General features: G+C 47.3%; 1 protein-coding gene and 1 long non-coding RNA gene across 2 annotated transcripts in view; one reads left to right on the top strand and one right to left on the bottom strand.

Annotated features, from left to right (window-relative positions):
* Positions 1-20,142, top strand: part of LOC311598045 — an 83,510-nt gene extending 63,368 nt beyond the window's left edge. Inside the window, exons 3-4 of the long non-coding RNA XR_014779456.1 lie at positions 18,487-18,600; positions 19,697-20,142. This is a non-coding gene — a long non-coding RNA (uncharacterized lncRNA). The remainder of the gene's footprint in view (positions 1-18,486; positions 18,601-19,696) is intronic.
* On the bottom strand, positions 13,279-14,142 carry LOC311598044 (large ribosomal subunit protein uL30-like). The gene has a single exon (XM_084782836.1). It carries the CDS (start codon positions 14,010-14,012, stop codon positions 13,356-13,358), a length of 657 nt encoding a protein of 218 aa, XP_084638962.1. The 5' UTR covers positions 14,013-14,142; the 3' UTR covers positions 13,279-13,355.
* Positions 20,143-21,588: the final 1,446 nt, after the last annotated feature.

The following is a 21,588-nucleotide window of genomic DNA, read 5'->3' as shown; positions in this document are numbered from 1 at the left end:
CACCTGCCTTCCTAGTCTCTGCCCCTGCCCCGTGGTGTGCTGCTACCTGTTAGAGAGTGCGAGGCACTCGCTCACTTCTTGGGCATCACCTGCCTGTCATACTCTGCACCAAGCTTCCTATCACCCCCCACCCCCCACTCCCTAGTGAATACAGCCAAGGACTGAGGCAGCACTCACGTCAAGCCAGGCAACTCCCGGTACCGATGCTCTATCTGCCCCTCCAGAACTGTTCCATTCTGGGCCTGCCTGTTAACAGACAACTCCATGTCAGTAAACATTTACAAGCAGCAGTTTCCCCTCTCTGGGAAAACTCTTCTTTGCTTTTTGAAATGTGTCCTGGCCCCAGGTGGTAGCGATATGGGCTTCCACGTTCTCTGTTCCCTCAGCAGGCAGTGGTTCTCTGGGCTATTTTGGTCACTTCCTTTAAGCAGTTCCTTCCTTGAATTGTTCGCATGGCATTGTATGACTCACAGAGCTATAACTTCCTTTCCCCCTCTCTGGCAGCTGGGAAAACCAGGCTCCCGACGTTTTCCTTTGTTAGCCGAGGCTGCACCTGGCTCCGCAGGGCTGCCTGAGCTGGGTCTCGGTGTCCAGCTTTGCCAGTTGTTTCAGCCGTTCCTCGTTGATGAAAAGAAACTGGGTAGAGGCTGGGGCCACTCCATGGGGAAAAGCCTAGCTCCACTGGGGCTCCCAGAGTTTTAGGATCTTGGTGGCCACATGTGAGACCCCACTCTGCCATTAACCCACTAAGGAAGTACTTGTCACATGAAAAAAGACTTTTGAAGAGATAGTTTAAAAGACAGCAGCTTAAGCAGTGTCATGCAAAGTGGCTGGCCACACAGCAGGTGATCTGTCCAGGCCCATGGTGGGGGGCAGCCAGGAAGGATGAGAGGACAGCCCCATGTTGGCAGCCCTGATCCGCTCAAGGCCTCTTCATGAGTGGTTCATAAGATTAAGACACTTGACTTGGAAACCAAGTAGCTTAGCTTCGTCGTGTTTATTTGGAATAGACATCCATGGTGGCTCGTCATGCTGAAGCAAAAAGTAAAGTGAGGGAGGGGGTCAAGAAGATATAACGGGGCCTCGAGATGTCTTGGCTTGCAAAGGTGCTTGCTACCAAGGCTGATGACCTGAGTTCGAGCCCCAGAACCCACATAGTAGAAGGCAAGAACTAAATCCCAAATGCTGTTTTCAGACTTCCACATGCATGCTTCAGAACTGGGCCTGCCTGGCCAAACCAGGAGTGTGGAGAAGAAAGCGAACCTTACTGTCCCAGGAACCTTCCGGATTTGATGGTTTCCTGTGACAGCCAACTTGTTATACTGACTGGCCTCAGCAGATTGGTGCTAGAGTTGTCCCCAGCTTTGCCTGCTCTTCAGGTTCCTCACTTTAAAAGCCCTCCCCTCACTGGGCAGTGGTGGCACCTTTAATCCCAGCACTTGGGAGGCAGAGGCAGGCAGATCACTGTGAGTTCGAGGCCAGCCTGGTATACAAGGTGAGTCCAGAACAATCAAGGCTACAAAACAAAACAAAACAAAACAAAAACAAAAACAAAAGCAAAAATCCTCTCCCTCACACTCACATTCTTATCGCCCAGCTCTTCTTTTTAGGACAGGTGAACCAGCCAGCTAGTCAGCCTTTATAGTTTAGCCCTTGGGCTAGACCCAGTGCTCAGTCTCCTGTCTGAGGTCTCAGGCCATCAGAGTACAGATGGCCTGTCCCTCCCCTTGACCTGGCTCATGGCCACTGTGGCAGAGAGAGAACTGAAGGGCCACCCTCTTTACCGCTAGCTCCTTCAGCAGGCACAGACCTAGTGCGGCACATTCTCTCTGGCTTTCCTGGTTTCTTACTGTTCTCACTGATCCAGCTGGGCTGTGAATCCTCCTCAGGGTGGCAGCACACATCCAGCCACGGTGAATCAGAGGCTTAAATTGATCAGAGCGCATTGATACACAATATGGACAGTTTCAGATGCTGAGCACAGCACAGGGCCTTGCTTCCTGGGGGTCTGTAAGAGGTCCCACTATAGGGGCACTGGTTTGAGGAGAGCAGCTCCCTCACGGCCCAGTCTTCTTACGTGTACAGTGGAAGTAATAATAGCACTTCTTACCTCATCCCTTTGTTTGGAGGATGGAGTCAGTGAGCATACAGGACGTGGACATGCTTAGAATAACGCTTGGTGCAGGGTGGCCCCTAGTTAAATGTGAGTCGTTTATATTACTGTGTATAACTTACAGTCTTTTTTTCTGTGGTGGATGGCCAGGTCACTAAACTGAAATAATTAACCCGGCCTTGTTCCTCAGTCATATGAGCAGCCACTGGGATCCACAGAAAGCCACATGGCTCCCTTAGTTCCTGCTGACCTTTAACCCATTGGAAGCAGATTTGCCAAACTGCCTAAGCTTCTGAGCGAGTTGACTACACCTCCAAAGACAAGAAGAATCTTTTGGCAGAAAGACAGCACTGTGTTTGAGAGCCATACATTTCCCTATCAGCCTTGGATGATCTCGATTGGCACACTCACGCACAATGATGCACATGGCCTAATGAGCACACAGCATCCTCAACAAACTGCTGGCGTTTATGTTTTTTTTAAAAAAAATGAGAAGGAAGGGCTGGAGAGATGGCTCAGCAGTTAAGAGAGCACCGGCTGCTCTTCCAAAGGACCCTGGGTTGACATCCAGGACCAACAACCATCTGTCATTCCATGTTGAGGGGATCCATGCCTTATTCTAGCCTCTGAGGGTGCCAGGCATGCACATAGGCAATGCACCAAGCCACGTAAATATAACTAAATACCTTGTAGTGATCTTGCTGAGGGCCTGAGTTCAGCTCTCCACACCCATGTTGGGAAGCAGCTCACAACCACTTGTAACTCCAACTCCAGGGAACCATGATATCTGCCTCTGTACACACGGACACTCATATACACAAACTATACATAGACCCACACATAATTTTTAAAAAATCTTTTAAAATGAAAATTATAGTCCATGTTTAGCATGTTCCAAACAACAAGATTAACTCTAAGTGTCAAAACAAATGCTCAGTACGGAGATAAAAGGGAGGGAGGGGCATGTGTGGCAGGGAACTGCTTAGCTCTCCCAATTTATCAAGTCACATGGAGTTCCGAGGCTCTGTGGTAACTTGTTGGGGGCTCCCTCATTGGTTTGCAATACCCCTTGTCTTTGTTGGACTGACTGGCTGTAGCACGGGGTTCTTAGACTCTCTGCATAGGCTTGCACATCATGCCTCTGCAGTCATGGAGACCTGGCTTGGACAAGCTGCCCTGTTTCCGTGAACTTGCGGTACCAGGCTCTGCTTTCCTTAAGCAGAGTAAATAAGGAGCCGGGTCCTTGCCTTACCCTCTGTCCTAGTCACGGTTCCCAGTGCTGTGATGAAACACCACAACCAAAAGCAAAGTGGACAGCCAAGTGCTTACTTAGCTTAGACTTCCACCTCGCTGTTCATCATTAAAGGACGTCAAGACAGGAACCCAAACAGGGCAGGAACCTGGAGGCAGGAGCTGATGCAGAGGCCACGGAGGGGTGCTGCTTACTGGCTTGCTCCCCACCTCTTGCTCAGCCTGCTTTCTTATAGAAGCCAGAACCATCCATCAGCCCACAGTGACACCACCCACAATGGGCTGGGCCTCGCCCATCAATCACTAAGAAAATGTCCTACAGGCTGGCCCACAGCCTGATCTTCTGGAGGCATTTTCTTAATTAAAATGTCCCCCCTCTAAGATGATTTTTTGCTTGTGTCAAATTGACGTAGAATTATCTAGCACTCCTTCCCTGAAGCCTCCAGTCCCCCAACCATTTCCTTCACTGGCACTGCCAAAGGGGGGGGGGGAGAACAGGCAATCCTTCCTGTGTTGGGAGGGGTGAGTGGCAATAGCCCCACACTGCAGGCGTCCTCACTCACAATGGAGGAGATGGATATTGTCACACAGCACACACTGGGCTAATGTGTGCCTGCTCTTGAAACTGTTCAGTAGCCAGGGCCTGGTTGCTTCTGGGGCTGGTCTTCCAGGTTGTGATCTCAGTGTCACATCTGGGTCACCTATTCCCAGGAATCCACATTGTTGGCTCCTTCCTGCACACTATGTTCTGGGATGTGGTGACACAGAGGCAGGTATGTGGGTGCTGTGCCATTGTGGATGAAGCCTGGGGAAAGGGTGGCGGGGCTGGGCCTACTCATGCCTTGTCTCACTTGTGACCCCAGGTGTCAGCGTGATGGTGGGGCCCTATGAAAAACATCACGCAGAAGCACACCGAGAACAGTTAAGGAGAAAATGCTCCAGACACATTGAAATGCCTGTGACTAGGAAGTGTGGTTTGGGGAGTGGGGCATCGCTGTGGGTTGAGTAAGTTCCCCCCCCTCCCCGCCAATTCCTGTGTCTCCCAGCGCATAAGTTAGCAGTATGTGGAGCTGGAGCCTTTGGTAAATAATTCAGTCTAGATGAGGTCACGAGGTCAGGCCCCATGGTGTCATTGGTAGCTTCATCAAAAGAGGGAGACTTGAGCAAACACAGCACACTTGCTCCCTCACCATGCAGGAAGAAGGTCTTTAGCAGCAAGAAACCAAGCAAAAACTAGTGCTAACCTCCGGGATGATCCAACTAAAAATTCTGTTACAAGCCACACCGTCTCTGGTGTTTTGTTATAGTCATGGAAATGGAGCAAAAGGAGAGCAGGACCTACATACAAGACATTCAGGCTTGGAAAGCCAGCGCCTTACAACGGAGGGGTCCCTTGAATAAGCACGGACATGGGATTGGTGGTTTCTGGGATGAGGGCAGTTTCTCCTGTGCTCACCCCCTGCCCTGCTCTCAAGCTGCACAAAGAAGAAGCACTAAATAGTAATCTTTTCTGTCAAACTCTGCACAGGGGTGTGTGTGTGTGTGTGTGTGTGTGTGTGTGTGTGTGTGTGTGTGTATGAAGAGAGGAGTTCAAATCCTTTTATATCCTCCATCTTGTAAAAACATTGAGCAGATGTTTTTACCGTTCATTCATAGACCTGGTAGCCTCGCTCTTTACCCAAAGGACCTGCTGCATTCTTGGACCTTCTGGCTTGCCGTTGTTTCCTTTGTGCCTTTTAAAAGTAGGCAGCGGTGAAAGTTGTGAGGGCAGAGCCCAGCCACTGGGGAAAAGACACAGCCGGCCCTGTACTAGAATAAAAACCAATGTACTCTCCCGCTTTTGTGAGCCACACGCCCTCTTGACAAAGAATAAAGCTTACCTCATTGAAACGCTTCCGTTGGAGTGATGGTCTTATTCTTTGTGACCTCCAAACTTATTTCTAGAAGTACAAACCTGATGTGGGTCACCAAACAAACTGTGGAGCTGAGCCTAGCCCTCTTCACAACCACGTTTCTGCTTCAAGGAGCTTCAGAGCCAATCAGCACTTGGGGTTCAGCCTGCTCTTCCTAGGAGAGGCTGGGATGCTGAGAGCCACTTGCGGTGACAGTGCAGCTTCCTGATAAAACTGCCAGCTTTAGTCTCTCTGAGATAATGGTAGCATCCCAAAAGGAAGGCTGGGGATGGGACGTAGGCAGAGAATTGCAGGCATCGGTGAGAAAAATGAGATTTTCACAGACAAGTACACACATGCATGCACACATGCCACGTTCTGTGGTAAATTATCATAAATTGCAAATCTACACTGCGCTCTGGCAATGGTGGTGCTAGCTTTGCTCTGAGGAGGGACGGAACCAACGACATTGTGGCGAGTCCTCCCTTTTGTATCTTTGCTGTGTGCTAGAGCAAATGGACACAGTCCTTTCCTGTTTCTTTTTAAGAATTTACTCGTGGGATCTGTTCTTTTCTTCTACTGTGTGCGTCTCAGGGATGAAACTTGCTGTGGTAAAGAGGCACTTACTCCTCCCTGCCCAGGACAGAGTACACGATGCTCCTTTTTCTTGCTAGATGAACCATAGACTTGGAGTGTCTTTTTTCTCAGACAACCCCCAGCACTCGGGTTGTCAGAAGAAAAGGGCAGCATACTCTTTAGGAAGGCCCTGGTCAGCGCTGCCACCCCTACGGTTTTCCACCCTGGCCTCCACCACTGCTCGGCTGAGTTCCGGGTCTGGCTTCTGTACTTTAGCCCACCGCCTCAGCTCTGGGGCCAGCAAGCTCCCATTCTTGAGTCAGAGAGAAACCAGACGGGTGTCAGATTCCATAGCCTTGGCTGTGGGACTGGTCTGCTCCCTCTGTTAAGGGACTCTTCTCAACTCTGGGCGAGTCAAAGCATTCCATCTTTCCTTCCCTCTCCTCCGTCCTACCCTGCCAGAATTCCTGTCTGAATTCTTCTTCATTAATAGTGATGGGCTTCACTCCCGGAAGTTCCCCAGTGCTCATTTCAGGGGATAATGATTGTTTTTGCAGGAGGGACCCCGATGGTTTTTCCGTTTCTGTTTCCATAATATGTACTGAAATCTACACTTCATTGAAAGCAGATGGCAAAAGCGTCCTTCCATGTGCAAGGAGAGGCGCCAGGGCTGAGATGCCTCCGACTTGTCAGCCTTCTGGACAAGTGGGCACAGACAAGGCCAGGGCTCTAGGCCCTGAAGATGAGGCCAGGAAGCTGGATGCTGAGGAGGATGGAAAATAGAAATAATGGCTAAAGAAGAGCTTAAAAGATGAGAGGAAAACACCAAGCCAACAGAAGAGATGAGCCCTGTTCCAAGTCTCCCATTCCCAGGTCCCAGTCTTGCAGTGTCAGATTCTTAGGAAAGCAGCAAGGGCAAGAGAAGGAGCTGCCCTCCAAAGGAAATTGGTGCTAAAGCCTCAGCTTTACAGACCGGAGCTTGACCTTTCTTCTCATCTGCCTCTGAGGACGTAATGAAAAGCATATTCTCCACCATATCTTTCCAAGAACACAAACTCAATCGCTCCATTTCCAAAAAAGGAAGACAAGAGCTCACTGCTTCCCTAGGCTGCCCGGCAAGCAGCTGTCCCCACAGGGTCCTGGGGTGGCAAGCAGATGTCCTGCTAGCACCCCAGGATCTCACCACAGCCCTGCAGTATGCAAATGTCTCATGCAGGGGATCAGAGAAGCCATAGCCAGAACTCTCAGAGTGCGGCCTAGATTCTGTTCCTGCTGCAAGCTCCCAGGTGTACTGCACAGCAGAGGCCACTGTACGCAAGGGATGGATGGAACTGGGACTCACCATGGGAAACAAAATAAGCCAGGCTCAGAAGGGAAAATATTATGTTTTCTGTCATATGCAGAATCTAGATAGAAACATATTAAACCGTATATGTAATATATTTAGCATAATATTTATGATATGAGAAGAGAAAGGCCATTTGGGTAAGGACAGTGACTAGTGAGAGGTGGCGAAAGCACAGAGGGTAACAGGGCATATATATGAGCAAAGCACATGATATACATGTATAAAGATGCAATGACACCCATTCTTTTATATAATGAATATACAATCAAAAGAGATAAAGGTGGGCTGCTCCCCAACCATATCTGGCACTATATACCTTGTGGAAAGTCCACTGGGGAAGGTCATAAGTCCTAGGGGACACTTAATATTGCTCTTTAGCTAAATTCTCTGTCTCTGTCTCTGTCTCTGTCTCTGTCTCTGTCTCTGTCTCTGTCTCTCTCTGTCTCTCTCTGTCTCTCTCTCTCTGTCTCTCTCTCTCTCTCTCTCTCTCTCTCTCTCTCTCTCTCTCTCTCTCTCTCTCTCTCTGTGTGTGTGTGTGTGTGTATGTGTGTGTATGTTTATACCCATTGACAACTACCTCACTCAGCCTTAGTCAGAGAAGCCTCTTTCAGGGAACTGTAGTGAACGCAAAGACTCACAGCTGCACAGCTGCTGGGAGTAAGTGAAGGGCCGAGGGCTTAGCCTTCAGCGAGACAATTTTTGCCATTTCCTCCAAGGCTCAGGACACACTGTGGAAGATGGCATCGAAATAGTCTAAGAGCCAGAAGACAGAGAGAAAGGCTGTGAAATGCCATTTGGGGGTATAACACAGTCAATGCAATCATGAACTCTCAACAACAGGCTAACAGCACTCGGTATGCAGAAAAACAGGCAGGTCAAGAGCCAGGCAGGGACGGAGGAGAGGCCCAGGAAGCCCTACCCTTCACCGGTGAGCTATTTCTTCATCAGGGAAATCAATTCAGGGAAGTGGAGAGCCTTTGCCTTCAGGCATATACCTACTGTTGACCGTCCAGGCTCCAGTGGCTAGTCCCAATTCAGTGGTCACACAGCTGGACCTAGTTAAACTAAATGGGTCATCAAGCCAAAGCAAATGCCCTGACTCTAGGAAGGTCACAGGTCAGGAGAAGGAGGTTTGGTAGAGGTGGGAGGGATATAGGAGATGGTTGTAGGTGAGAACCGTTGGAGTGCGTTGTATACATACATGGCATCATCCGGATCTGCGGAGACCGCACACCTGTGTCGTAGTGTCAGGACAGGTGGGATGGCAACACACCTGCAACTCCAGCTTTAGGGAAACGGAGCAGCTCTCTGCGTCAAACTGGATAGCAAGACTAGTCCAATCCGTAAGCTCTGGCTTCCGCGAGAGAACCTGCCTCAGCAAATAGACATGAAAGCAGACAACTAGCAGCAGCCTCTGGCTCCATCCCCACAGGTAGCATGCATGTGCACCCATCCAACCCCATACACACACATGCATACACACCACACCCATGTATGTACGACAAACAAACGCCCAAGCCTGCAAAGATGGCTCAGGAGTTAAGAGGGCTTGCTGCTCTTGCCCAGGACCTCAGAGTCCAGTTCCCAGCTCCTATGTTGGGTGGCTGACAACCAGCTGCAACTTCAGTTACACACACACACACACACACACACACACACACACACACACACACACACAGAATATATCTTGGGAGGAAATACACTTATGAAACTAGAGTCCAGAGCAACAGCTTTGACTCCATGACAGAGGCCAACAGGGGGCCATGGTGCCATGGTGCCGTAAGACTGGATCAGTTTGCTAGTGCAGAAAGGGGCAGAGGGTTGGGGTCCGGTAAGGAGTGCTGATTGTCGGGGCACAGGAAGCAGGTAGAAGAGTCACTAACAAATCAGGAATAATCCCTGACCTAAAGCATCAATACTTTGGAACTGCTCCTCAGCAGGTGGGCTAGGGAACAGTGTTGAGCCTCCGCTGGTGGCAAGGCTCAGTGAGCACAGGTCCCCAGTGCCCTCACTGCCAACACGGCTCCGGGGGTGGAGGAGAGGCCACATACTTGTCACCTCAAGCTTCTCAGAGCATCTTGGAGCTTATTTCCACCCCACCCTGTGCTGTTAGGATTGAGTTCCTAATCGAATTCTCTCCTGCCTCATTCAGGAAAGCCAGTCACCACCCTATAGTGGGTTTTCTATGAATGACGACCAGACACCTAGCAATCCTGAGCTTCACAGAGAACCGGAAAGGAGCTTTCTCATGAAGTCTAGGCCGAAGATGGTGTTTGGGAAACAGGCAAGTAATGGGAAGTGGGGATATGGGGAAAGGACCCAACGCTTTCAAAGGCCCACAGGCTCAACAGCTCTTCTGTACCCTGAGTCTTGATGCCCACCCGCTCTTTTGGGGTCTCCTTCTTTTTAAGCATGGTGCTTAAATTTGATTCTTCATACCGCTTCGTGTATACTGTTCTCACCACAAACCTCACAGAGCCCTCAGAGGGGGTGGTGGAAAGTGCTGGGCCTTCCAAGAGCTGCCTCAGAGAAAATGGATCCTTGCCTGCTGCTTGCCTGCTGTGCCAAGTGCTGAAGGTGCCCTAAGGTGGCTTCCCAGTGAGCTGCCTTATTTTATGTCCTCTGCCTTCCTGCTGGCCTCCAAGAAGCTGGGCTGAGGGATGGGAGACTGCAAACCCACAAGCTTTGTTCGAGAAAGCTGTGAAGACGCCTCTCTGACCTTGAATTTGCAACATATGACTTTAGGACTGAGCCCAGTGATAAGTGCCTTGTCCTCTCACTCAGAATAGCCTTGTTTTTAAGTGCTGGAAGTGAGTGCTTTTTCTCTCCTCAGAGCATAAGCAAAGCCATACTCACCACTGACCACTCACTGTGTTGGACTCTAGGAGCGCATAGTCACTAGCTGGGCCAGGACTCACCCAAGCTGGACACCCAATGCATGCTCCCCACTGCTCTTCTAAGCCACTGCCCCACAGGCATCCCACGTGGCCTTGGACGTGCCCCACTACACTTTGCTGACACTCCCTGTGCTCTTAGAAAGCTGCAGTGTTTGTGGTGGGTGGTCTGTTGGGTAGCAGCACTGTCTGCATCCCCCAGAGTGCCGCTGTAGTCACTTCTGAGCCCCATGTTCTTCCGTTTGTCCCACCCAGGAAATCCTGTTCTCATAGTTGGCAGTACCAAAGGCTCCTGGTATGGTGCCCAAACTAGAGCCCAGCTAATGCCTTTGCCAGAAACTCACCTTCTTGGGGAAAAAACTGTTTGTTCCCTGATAAGAGTAGTGTGTGCAGTACAAAGGCCTGGGTCAGGGGCCAGGAGATTGTGGTCCACGCCAGGACATCTGTCCAAGGGCCTTAAGCAGCTCTCTTAGCACCCTGGGTCTCTGTTTCCTCTTTAAAAACAAGGGCCTTATCTCAGTGGCTAAAGTGTTTGCTGCATGAGTCTTAAAACCCGAGTTTAGTTCCCAAACCCCACATAAAGGAATTGTTTTCTGACTGCCATGTGGGAGGTGGACCTCACTGCAAGGAGCAGGATACTGGGTTTGTGCCTTGAAGGAGGCCTGGCCTTCCATCACTTGCTTCCTTTTTCCTCTTCTTGTCCACCATAAGGTGAGCAGTCTCTACCTGCCACATATGCAGAATCAGAGGACTCAAGGACAGTGACCAAAGGAGCTGATTCAGGGGGCGAGGAGGGGGTGTTGAAAAAGATTTTCCCCGTGGCCAAGTCACTCCGTGTAGGTGTTTGGCCTGGGCTGGTCCATTTCCTCTGCTTTAGAATGAACCAGAACGTCTTCAGACTTCTGTTTGAGGGCTTTCAGGTCACTTCCCTTCTCCTTTTCTCCCCGAGTGTCACAGCATGCTTGGAGGAAGCAGTCTTCCTCACAGAGTGGCTGCAGCAGGCACTCCCACCTTGCCTTTTCAGCAGTACATGGCCCGGCATCCTGCACAGCATTTGACTCTCTGTTCCCAGGCCTCTCCCTTTAGAGCAGTGGCTCTCAGCTTTCCTAATGCTGAAGATCTTAAATACAGTTCCTCATGTTGTGGTGACAACTCCCCCTCCCCCACCAACCATAACATTGTTTTTGTTGCTATTTCATAACTCTAATTTTGCTGCAGTTATGAATTGTAATGTGTTCTCTGATGGTCTTAGATGACCCCTGAAGGGGTCATGACCCACAGGTTGAGAACCACTGCTATAGGACAAGGTTTGTGAATAGGAAGACATTTTAAGGGCTCCCAAATTCAAAACTCTAAAAGGGTGGAGTGTGGTGTCCCACCTGAGGCACCCATTTCCAGCTGGGCATTTTCAGTTCCTGATGTTTCCTCCCATGAGTTCATATTTATACAGGAAAGTGTGTGTGAGTGTGCACACATGTGTGAGTTTATGTGTTCATATGTATGGGTGTATGTGTGTGTATGTCCCTTTTGATTTCCCAAGTATTGTGTTATACATACACTTTTGTTCCTGGTCCCCTTCTTTTCACCTCACAAAATACCTTGGACTTGTGATTGGCTGGTGGGTTTGCTTGCTTGTTTGGGTCTCCAGGGGCTGAACACAGGCACCGTGCACACAGTGCTCAGTGTGTTCCCCTCATCTCTACCCAACCATTAGGGACCAGTTTACACCAGTACACAGAGCTTCTTTGCATTCGCAATTGTTTGACTCCTTTTCAAATTAAAAGAATAAGTTCTTATGAAGCAGATCATGTATAACAATATAAAATATTTATACATAATTAGAAGAAAACTAGGCTAGGGAGAGCAAGGGGGAGGTGTGTTGGGAAAAGTCTGGCAAGCGGGTGTCAGGTTACAAGGACAGGGCAACCTGGATGCTGGTTTGCTTCTGACAGCAGAGTGACCGCAGATGACAAGGCACCGTACACTTCAGAAGGCTACAAGGAAGGACCTGGAATGTTTTCAACCCCTAAATTTCATGTGAACACTACAAAATGTATACATGTAGCAAAACATCACATGGTAATATAAATATATAACAGTTAGAAGTGAATACAAGGGAGAAGAGGCTCTGGAGGAGGGGTAGGAAGAAGAGCAGGGGGTATAAATTAAAAATTATGTACGGAACCTGAGTCATTGGCCAAAGAGGTCCCATGGAGCTCTCTAAAATTCAAAGGCTATTGCTAAGGTTACTGGCTGCTCTTCACAATCTGATGGTAAAGCCCTAGTGCTGAGGACATTTACCTGTGTAATGGAACGTGAAGAAGTCAAGCTGGTGCCTGACTAGAAGCTTCACCTCTATTGACTAGTGTTCGTGGTGCTAGAAGGTGTTCTTCCTGCTGCCGCAGGTGAAAGATAATCATCAACTCAGCTACGAACCCTGTAACCTGCACAGCGACCCTCCTACAAGATACACTGGTGTAATGGCATAAACATTGTGGGAGTAATCAACCACTTTTTAGAAAATGCATTTAATGCCCACTCTATGAGATGAAATCCATACCTGATACAGCTAAAGCAGACAGGAACTTGAGACTAAATAGGCCATAGGCCTAGGAGAAAACTCAATACTATTACTCTCCTAAGGGAACAGAGCACTAAAATGACTCCCAATGACATATCTCTATACCCACAGGTCAGCACCTCACCCAGCCAACATCAGAGAAGCGTCTTGTTGCAGTAAATGGTAATTAACACAGAGACCCATAACTGGACAATATGTAGAGAATAGGAGGTCTTGGCGCACTCAACCCTGGAAGGGATATTTTCATCAAACCCCTCCTGTCAAGGCTCAGGGATCTAGGCAGAAAGACCTTAAGAGCAAGAAGTAAACAGTGTCTTCAAGACACAAAAGGACTGGTACATACATAAACTCAAAGAGACGATGGCAGCCTGCACAAGACCTGCACAGGTTTAAGACCAATGGGATCCCAGCACCAAGACGGAGACATGGGCATGGGTTCCCACCTGTAATCAAGAAGTGATTTGCAGTTGATTCCTGCTGGCAAAGGGCAAAATCTGTTTTCTCTATTGGAGTGTAACTGGATATATCAACCACAGTCCAGGGCATGCTCCATGCAGAGAGTAGCCGGCCAAAACAAAACAAAGTCAGTGCTATTTTTGTGGACTTTTGTTTGGTTTTTAGCTTTTTTTTTTTTTTTTTTTTTGCCAAGCTGTGACTGTTTATTAATTGACCAGATTACAAAAATACCATGGGCAACACCTTAGTTCATCCATCTGATAAGCCTGTTTATCTGGTCTTCCCTGTTGCCAGCATCTCCACCTTCCACAAAGTGAGTTGTCTTTTTCTTCATTCCACCTCGTGGAGAAGACAGTTTGAAGGGCCACAGGAAGTTATTTGCTTCCTTCAAGTGTTTTCCAACTGTGAAGATCTCATGAATTAGATCCTCCATGCAGATGATGCCAAATTTACCAAGAGACCGAGCAATCAAGGAATTGTCTGTCAAGGCAATTCGCTTCTTATTGATTTTCCCATAGCCTCGCTTGTAGATGAGCTCATTTACAGACTTCAGGTTGGGGTACCCCCATGCAATGTAAGGTTCCACAATCCTTAGCATGTTAATGGAAGCCTTGTTGAGCTTAACAAAGGTGCCATTGAAGATCTGTCGAAGGCGAAGAAGCTGCAGTACTTTGCGGACCTTTGGGCTTACACCATTGATACCTCGGATTCTGATGACAAACGCCAATTTTGGTTCTGCAGGCACGTAGAAGTTCTCGGCTTTCCTCGACATCCTAGCCATGTGAATCTCAGTCCGGTACATCTGCCTGTACTCCTTGAGATAGTACTTGGCTTTCTCGTAGATGAGCTTCCTCTTCGCCTTTCGCAGTGTCTTCAGGGCAAACTTCTGCAGGCGCTTCATCTTCAACTCTGCGAAATTCCTTCACTTTTTCTTAAGGGTTTCTGGCACAGCAGGGACCTTCCTCTTCTTCTCTGGTACAGCCTCCATGGTTCCAGCCGGAAAAAGAGAGGAAGCCTTTTAGCATTCTTTTTATTGTCTTATTGGCCTTCTGTTTGTTTGTTTTGGTGTTTTTGTGATGCTTCCTCACTTCTTGAGTTTCTGCTTTGTTTTGTTTAAGAGGGAGGAAGAACATAAAATTGGGTGAGTAGGTAGGTAGAGAGGGTCTCAGAGAAGTTGAGGAAGGGAGAAACATGATCAAAATATAATGTATGAAAAAGATGAATTAAAAAAATAAGTATGTCCAGGGGAAGAGTCCTGCTCGCAACCCTCTAGGCAATGTGGTGGTTTGACTAAGAGTGCCCTCCATAGATTCATTTTTTAATGCTCGGCCCATAGGGCGTGGCACTATCAGGAGGAATCGCCTTTTTGGAGTAGGTGTGGCCTTGTTGGAGGAAGTGTGTCACTGTGGAGGTGGGTTTTGAGGTCTTATATGTTCAAACTATGCCCAGTGTGCCACACAGTCTCCTTCTGCTGCCTGGTGATCCAGATGTAGAACTCTCAGCTCCTTCTCCAGCACCATGTCTGCTTGCATGCCACCATGTCTCTCTCCATGATGATAATGGACTAAGTCTCTGAACCGGTAAACCAGCCCCAATGAAATGTTTTCCTTTACAAGAACTGCTGTGGTCATGGTCTCTCTTCACAGCAATAGAACCTTAGCTAAGGCAGCACATCTCTGGACTCTGTGCCCTCTGTGGTCATTGTTAACCCTCGTCACACCAAGGACACCCTTTGTCTCTTCCTGTGTGCCAGTTTTCAGCATAATCTGCAAGTCTTCTTTCTTCACTTACTCTCTTAATTTGGTAGAATCTTTTTTTTCTTGGCTTCTTGAGAAAGCTTTCTCAGAAGATACAATTTTTTGAGGTCCTAACAAGTCTTTTTTCTTTTTTTTAATTAAAAATTTTTATTTAAATAATTTATTCAGATTACATCTTAATTGTTGTCTCCTCACTTGTATCTTCCCTTTTGTCCCTCCCTCCCTCTTTCATCCTTTCCGCTCCCCTAGGCCTGTGACAGAAGGGGACCTCCCCGCCACCATATGATGATGGCCTGTCAGGTCTTATCTGGCTAGTTTGCTTCTCCTTCCTCTGAGTGCCACTAGGCTTCCCCACCAAGGGGAAGTGGTCAAACAGGGGACACCAGAGCTCATGTCAGAGTCAGTTCCCACTCTCTACCCAACTGTGGAGAATGCACTGTCCATAGCTAGATCTGAATAGGGGGTCTAGGTTTACTGCATGCATTGTCCTTGTTTGACACAGTAGTTTGTGTATGTCCCTGGGTCCAGATACACCAGCCTTGATGGTCTTATTGTAGAGTTTCAGGAGCCATTAGATCCTTCTGTTTTCCCATTCTTCCATACCTCTCTCACCTGGAGTCCCAATAACAAGTCCCAGCATCTGTCCCAATTCCCTGCTGAGTGATGACTCTCAGAGGACATCCATGGTGGGCTAGTATCCAATTATAAGTGAGTATATACCATGTGTATCTTTCTGGGTCTGGGTTAACTCACTCAGGATGATCGTTTCTAGTTCCATTCATTTGCCTGCAAATGTCAAGATTTCTTTGTTTTTAATAGCTGAGTAGTATTCTATAGTGTAAATGTACAACAGTTTCTTTATCCATTCTTCAACTGAGGGACATTTCGGCTGTTTATAGATTCTGGCTATCACGAATAAGGCTGCTATGAACACAGTTGAGCAAATGTCCTTGTTGTGTGGTGGAACATCTTTCGGGTATATTCCAAGGAGTAGAATAGCTGGGTCTTGAGGTAGTCCTATTCCCAATTTTCTGAGAAAACACCAGACTGATTTACAAAGTGGCCATCTTACCAAAAGCAATCTACAGATTCTCTGTAATCTCTATCAAAACACTTACACATTTTTTTAAGACTTGGAAAGATCAATTCTCAACTTCATATGGAAAAACAAAAAACCCAGAATAGCTAAAACAATCCTATACAATAAAAGATCCTCTGGAGGAGTCTCCATCCCTGATCTAAAGCTATACTATAGAGCAACAGTAATTAAAATAGCATGGTACTGGCATAGCAAGAAGCTGGTTGACCAAGGAATTGAATAGAAGACCCAGAAATAAATCCACACATTTATAGATACTTGATTTTTGACAAAGAATCCAAATTTATACAATGGAAAAGGAATAGCATCTTCAACAAATGGTGCTGGTATACCTGGATGTCTACATGTAGAAAAATGCAAGTAGACCCATATTTATCATCATCCACAAAACTCATGTCCAAGTGGATTAAAGACCTCAACATAAAACCAGAGACACTAAATCGGTTAGAAGAAAAAGTGGGGAAGAGCCTTGAACTCAATGACACAGGAGACAACTTCCTGAACAGAATACCAATAGCCCAGGCTCTAAGGTCAACAATTAATAAATGGGACCTCATGAGACTGAGAAGCTTCTGTAAGGCAGGAGACACTGTCAACAGAACAAAGCAACAGCCTACACACTGGGAAAAGATCTTCACCAACCCTACGTCTGACAAAGGGCTAATATCCAAAATATGTAAAGAACTCAAGAAATTAAACACCACCAAACCAAATAACCCAATTAAGAAATGGAGTTCAGAGCTAAACAGGGAACTCTCAAAAGAGGAATATCAAATGGCTGAGAAACACTTAAAGAAATGTTCAAAGTCCTTACTCATCAGAGAAATGCATTGAGTGTGCACAAGTGTGCTGAGAGGCCAAAAGTAGAAATCAGAGCCACTGAAACTGGAGTTACTACATCATGAAGTTGTGAGTGGCCCAATGTGGATGGTAGGAATCAAACGAGGCTTGGGTGCCCTGTAATAATAGCAGCTAGTGCTCCTAATCGCTGAGCAACCCCTCTAGCCCAGCTCTGCAGTTTTCCTTTTGTAAACCAAGCTAAAGGAGCAGCTATTGCTCTCATGTCAGAGAGAACAAGCATGCACTCAGAAACAGAGAAAGTCACTTTCTGTGCAGTGCCCAGATGGACGTGTACTCTGCCAGTGAGGCAGGGCTGCAGGGAGAGGCCCTGGAATGTAGGAAGAAATAACAAATGTTTGGAATAAATAATACTGTCTACTGTGGTTGCTTTAAGACAAAACAAAACTTCATGGGGCTGGAGAGATGGTTCGGTGGTTAAGAGCATTTGCTGCTCTAGACCAGGCATGATGGTGCACACTTTTGATTCCTGCACTTGGGAGGCAGAGGTAGGTGGATCTCTATGAGTTAGAGGGCAGCCTGGTCTATATACTGAGTTTCAGGTTAGTCAAGGCTACACAGTGAGACTGTGTCAAAAAGGAAGGAACGGCTTTGTTGTTCTTGCAAAGGCCTAAGTTACATTCCCAGCACCCATATGGAGTGGCTCACAACAGACTGTAACTCCAGCTCCAGGGAATCCAATGTTCTCTTCTGAACTCTATGGATACCTGTATGCAGAGGCAAACACAACACACACACACACACACACACACACACACACACACACACACACACGCGCGCGCATGTAGGCCACACCTATCTTTAATAAATAAATATTATAAACTTTACATTTGCCAGTCCAAGCCTGAGATTTGTTTTTCTCATGCTTCAGTTTGTTAGTTGTCCTTACGGTCCTGGCTTCTTCAGCAAGTATATCACTTGGTGCCCAAAAGACAACCAAGATTTGATCAGCTCCCTCCCTATCTCCCATCATGAATTGTGAGCATCCTATCTCAGGACACAAAGGAAGTCCTTGCTACTGACCACACCACCAGGACATGAGCACCGCTTCTTGAGCCCCCTGTTCCCCTGGGCTCTGTGCAGAGAGCCTCCACCCTAGCCACTAGGGGGTTCCTTACATGGGCTTTCTTTTTCCACTGCTGCCAGGGAGTTAAATGTCTTCCATGTGCAAGTGTCTTCCAGGTCCTTACTTCTCTTCCCCCTCAAGAGGGACCCTCAGTTACCTGAAACCTCTGGACAGAGGCAGAAGAGATGCATCCACCTCTAACCTACCACCATGCTGTGTCCGAGAGCAGATCTAGAGCTGGCTTCCTCCTGTTCTCTGCTGAGTGGGCAACAGTGAATTCAGCTTGTGTTTGTAGGAACCATAATTAACTCATGATTCATGCTAAAGTAAATGTTCCTGTCTCTTACGCTCCATGAAGATTTGTTTGAATTTTCTCATTGTTTATGTTGAAAGTTCCAAGATCCATTGACTCTGCAAAACCCGAGAAGACCCATTATGTAAACAATCCACACCTTTCATTTGATCTGTAGGATACAGACTATTTGTTTTTCTATACAAAAGACCAACATTAAATTATGCATCTTTCCAGATGTTGTGCCCCACAAATGCTAAGCTAACCTTTCCTTGGGTGACTATGTCTTCTTGGCTCTTCTAGTCCCTGGAGAATGAAGATTCCCGCACTGAAGGATGAGGCATGGAAGGCCACAGGGTCATGTCTGAGGAAACACCGCGTCTCTTTGAACATCTCACTCAATCGCTCTCCAGTCAGGTACACAGTCCATGCAGAGAGAGGTCCTGAGCTGGATTCCAGTACTTGGCTTGTAGTGTAGGAAGACCATAAGGGAGGGCTCATGGGAAGGAGGCTCGCACACATTGCCCCCTTTCTCCAGGACTGTAAGCCCCCTTCAACCCCCCCGCCACACACGCTATAAGACTTGCTTTGCCTGAAGGAACGTGAGTGGAAGTACCCGTGTGGCTGGCTGTGAGATTTTTCCAGGATCCCTTTTCTATGTCAAGGGGCTGCTGGAGCTGAGGTCTCCCAATGAAAGGAGGCTCTGCAGGTCTGAATGAGACACAGTCTGCAAACAAGAAGCTGGCTTTGGGTACAAACAGGCATTTCTGGGGTTTTTTACTGCTGTAGAATAACTGTGGACTTGACCAATGAGTAGCAACGTGAGCTTTTTTAAATTTGTGACACAACTCTTAGAGGCCAAAGTTCTATGAGTTTAATCTACTTTTTCATTAATAATAATAATAATAACTTATTATTATTATTATTATTATTATTATTATTATTATTATTATTCCTCCTCTTCCTCCTCAGGGTCTTACTGTGTAACCTCAGCTGGGCTGAAGCTCATTATGTAGACCAGATGGGTCTTGAGCTTGCAGTGATGCTCCTGTCTCAGTCCTCCAAGCATAGGACACATGTGCACCACGATCTGCTTTTATACATTTGACTACATTCTTAGGCCAGCAAGATGTCTCAAAGGGCAAAGGCATTTGCTACCAAGCCTCATGGCCTGAATTTAGTCCCCGAGCCCCACTCTGTGAAAAAGGAGAAGCAACTTTTAAAAGTTGTCTCCTGACTTCTAGATGCATCCTGTGGTGGCCTCTGTGCCTGCACACTGAATGAGACTACACACTTTTTAAAAAATGGTGAAAGTCAGAGTAAGACAGACAGAGTAGGAGGCAAAGGATAAGCAAGGAAAATGCTTGGACCGTGCTGACAAGGAGCTTGCCCCTGGTGTGCCCATGGTCTAGACCAAAGGCTCACAGAAAAAAACAGAAACAGTAAATGTGTGTGAGAGGAACTCTAATGTGTCCCGAAGATTTGAAAATGTTGCCTTTGTCTCACTCACCAGGTAAACGGACGTGAAAACTCCACTGAACGTTACTCGCCTTCTCCACGTAACAGGGCAGAAGGCCTCACCGCCCCACCCCCTAGGTGAGAGAGTGAAGAGCCAGACCTCCTCCAGGGGGCTGCTGGGAGTGGAAGTGGGTGTGACTTACTTGTACTGGAATTGTATCTACCTATGAAGTGAGTGTTACCATCCACCCTGGCAATCGACTACCAGGAATTTGTTTACTGTGCAGAATCTGCCCTTTCAAGGGGAATGTTACATTTTTCCGTAAAGCCGAGGCGTGGAGACACCCACTCCGACACAGCCCGCGCAGCACGGGATTCCGTCTGTCTGTCTGTGGTTCTTGTTTTCTCCCAGGCTTTAGAACAGTGGCTTCCCTCGGTTAGTGTCTGTGAATAGAGTATCCACAGAAGGTACAAGGGGCTTTGCTTTTCAGAATACAGACTCTTGGAAATGATATAGGACTGATGATTTCTTCAACAAAGTGATTTCACAGTAAACATATACATATGTGTGTGTGTGTTGAGAGAGAGAGAGAGAGAGAGAGAGAGAGAGAGAGAGAGAGAGAGAGAGAGAGTTAACAGCCTTCTTAAAATCAGGACTCAGATAAACACATTGGCCCAGCACAGCTGCTCCCACTGCAATCCTAGCTCTAGGGAAGCCTAGGTACCGGGACTGCGAGTAGCTTGGGGTATTTTATAAGACCGCCTCAATAAGTAAGGAAAGAAGTAGGTAAGCAAGCAAACAAACAAAGACAGACTTATCTGGAGTCATTGGAAACTTGTACAGTGACTATTGATTGAGATATTATTGATTTTAGTAATGTTTTAGGAGTCTTCATCTTTTAAGTCCATCCAGAAATCCTTATAAATGAGTTACACATCTGCAAGGGGCAGTGATGCAACATCTGGGGCGCTGGCATTTACTGAGAAGAGATTGTTCTTTTAAAAACGTTTTGTGGAGAGGTTGGAAACACACCTCAGTGGCTGTATTATCTAGGACATGTATGGTTCTATGCTCAACTCCTAGCACCAATAGGCATCTTTTAAATATGCGTCTGTCTCTCTCTCTCTCTCTCTCTCTCTCTCTCTCTCTCTCTCTCTCTCTCTCTCTCTCTCTGTGTGTGTGTGTGTGTGTGTGTGTGTGTAATTTTAAAGATCTATTTTTATTTAAAATTATACATATGAATACGGGTCTTTGTAGGGGTATGTGCATTTGAATGCAGGTGCCTTCAGAGGCAGAGGCCTCAGATGCCCAACACTATGGTTACAAACAGTTGTTAATGTCTAGATGTGGGCGACTCCTAACCCAGTTGCTGGAAAGCAAGCTAGCATCCTTTGCAGGAGCAGTATGTGCTTTTAACTGCCAAGCCATCTTTTCAGTCCCATAAACTTTTAAATTACATTATTTCTTTAGTGCAGGGGGTTGGGGACATAGGAGGGCTGTTGAGTGTGCCATGATGCCCATATGGAGGTCACAGAACAACTTGGGGAACCATTTGCAGGAGTCAGTTCTCTCCTTTCAACCTCAGCCCCAGCAGCAGACATCTCTACCTGCAGAACCATCCCTCCATCCCAGGGCTGTTGGTGGCTTGATTCTACTTGAATGGGCAATGGGGATACAAGGTTCTGCGTCTAGAATTCAGCCCTTCCCTCCCTCCACCCTCCCCCTCTCCTTCCTTCCTTCCTTCCTTCCTTCCTTCCTTCCTCCTTTCCTCCTTCCTTTCTTGTGATGTAGTTCTTTTTATTTACAGGACAGTTTGATATCAAAGTGTGCTTTCTTGGGGAGAAGGCCTGGATGGCTAGGATGGGGCTGTGGGAGCATCTTACCTCAACCTCCTTCCTGACTGTTTGACTTTTGTACCATCTGTAAATATTACCTAGTCAAACAAC

Source organism: Acomys minous, assembly GCF_964271855.1.
Source record: "Acomys minous genome assembly, chromosome: 5".
NCBI classification, from domain to species: Eukaryota; Metazoa; Chordata; class Mammalia; order Rodentia; family Muridae; genus Acomys; species Acomys minous.
Note: the sequence above shows the minus strand (reverse complement) of the source record. Positions and strands in the feature narration are given on the sequence as shown.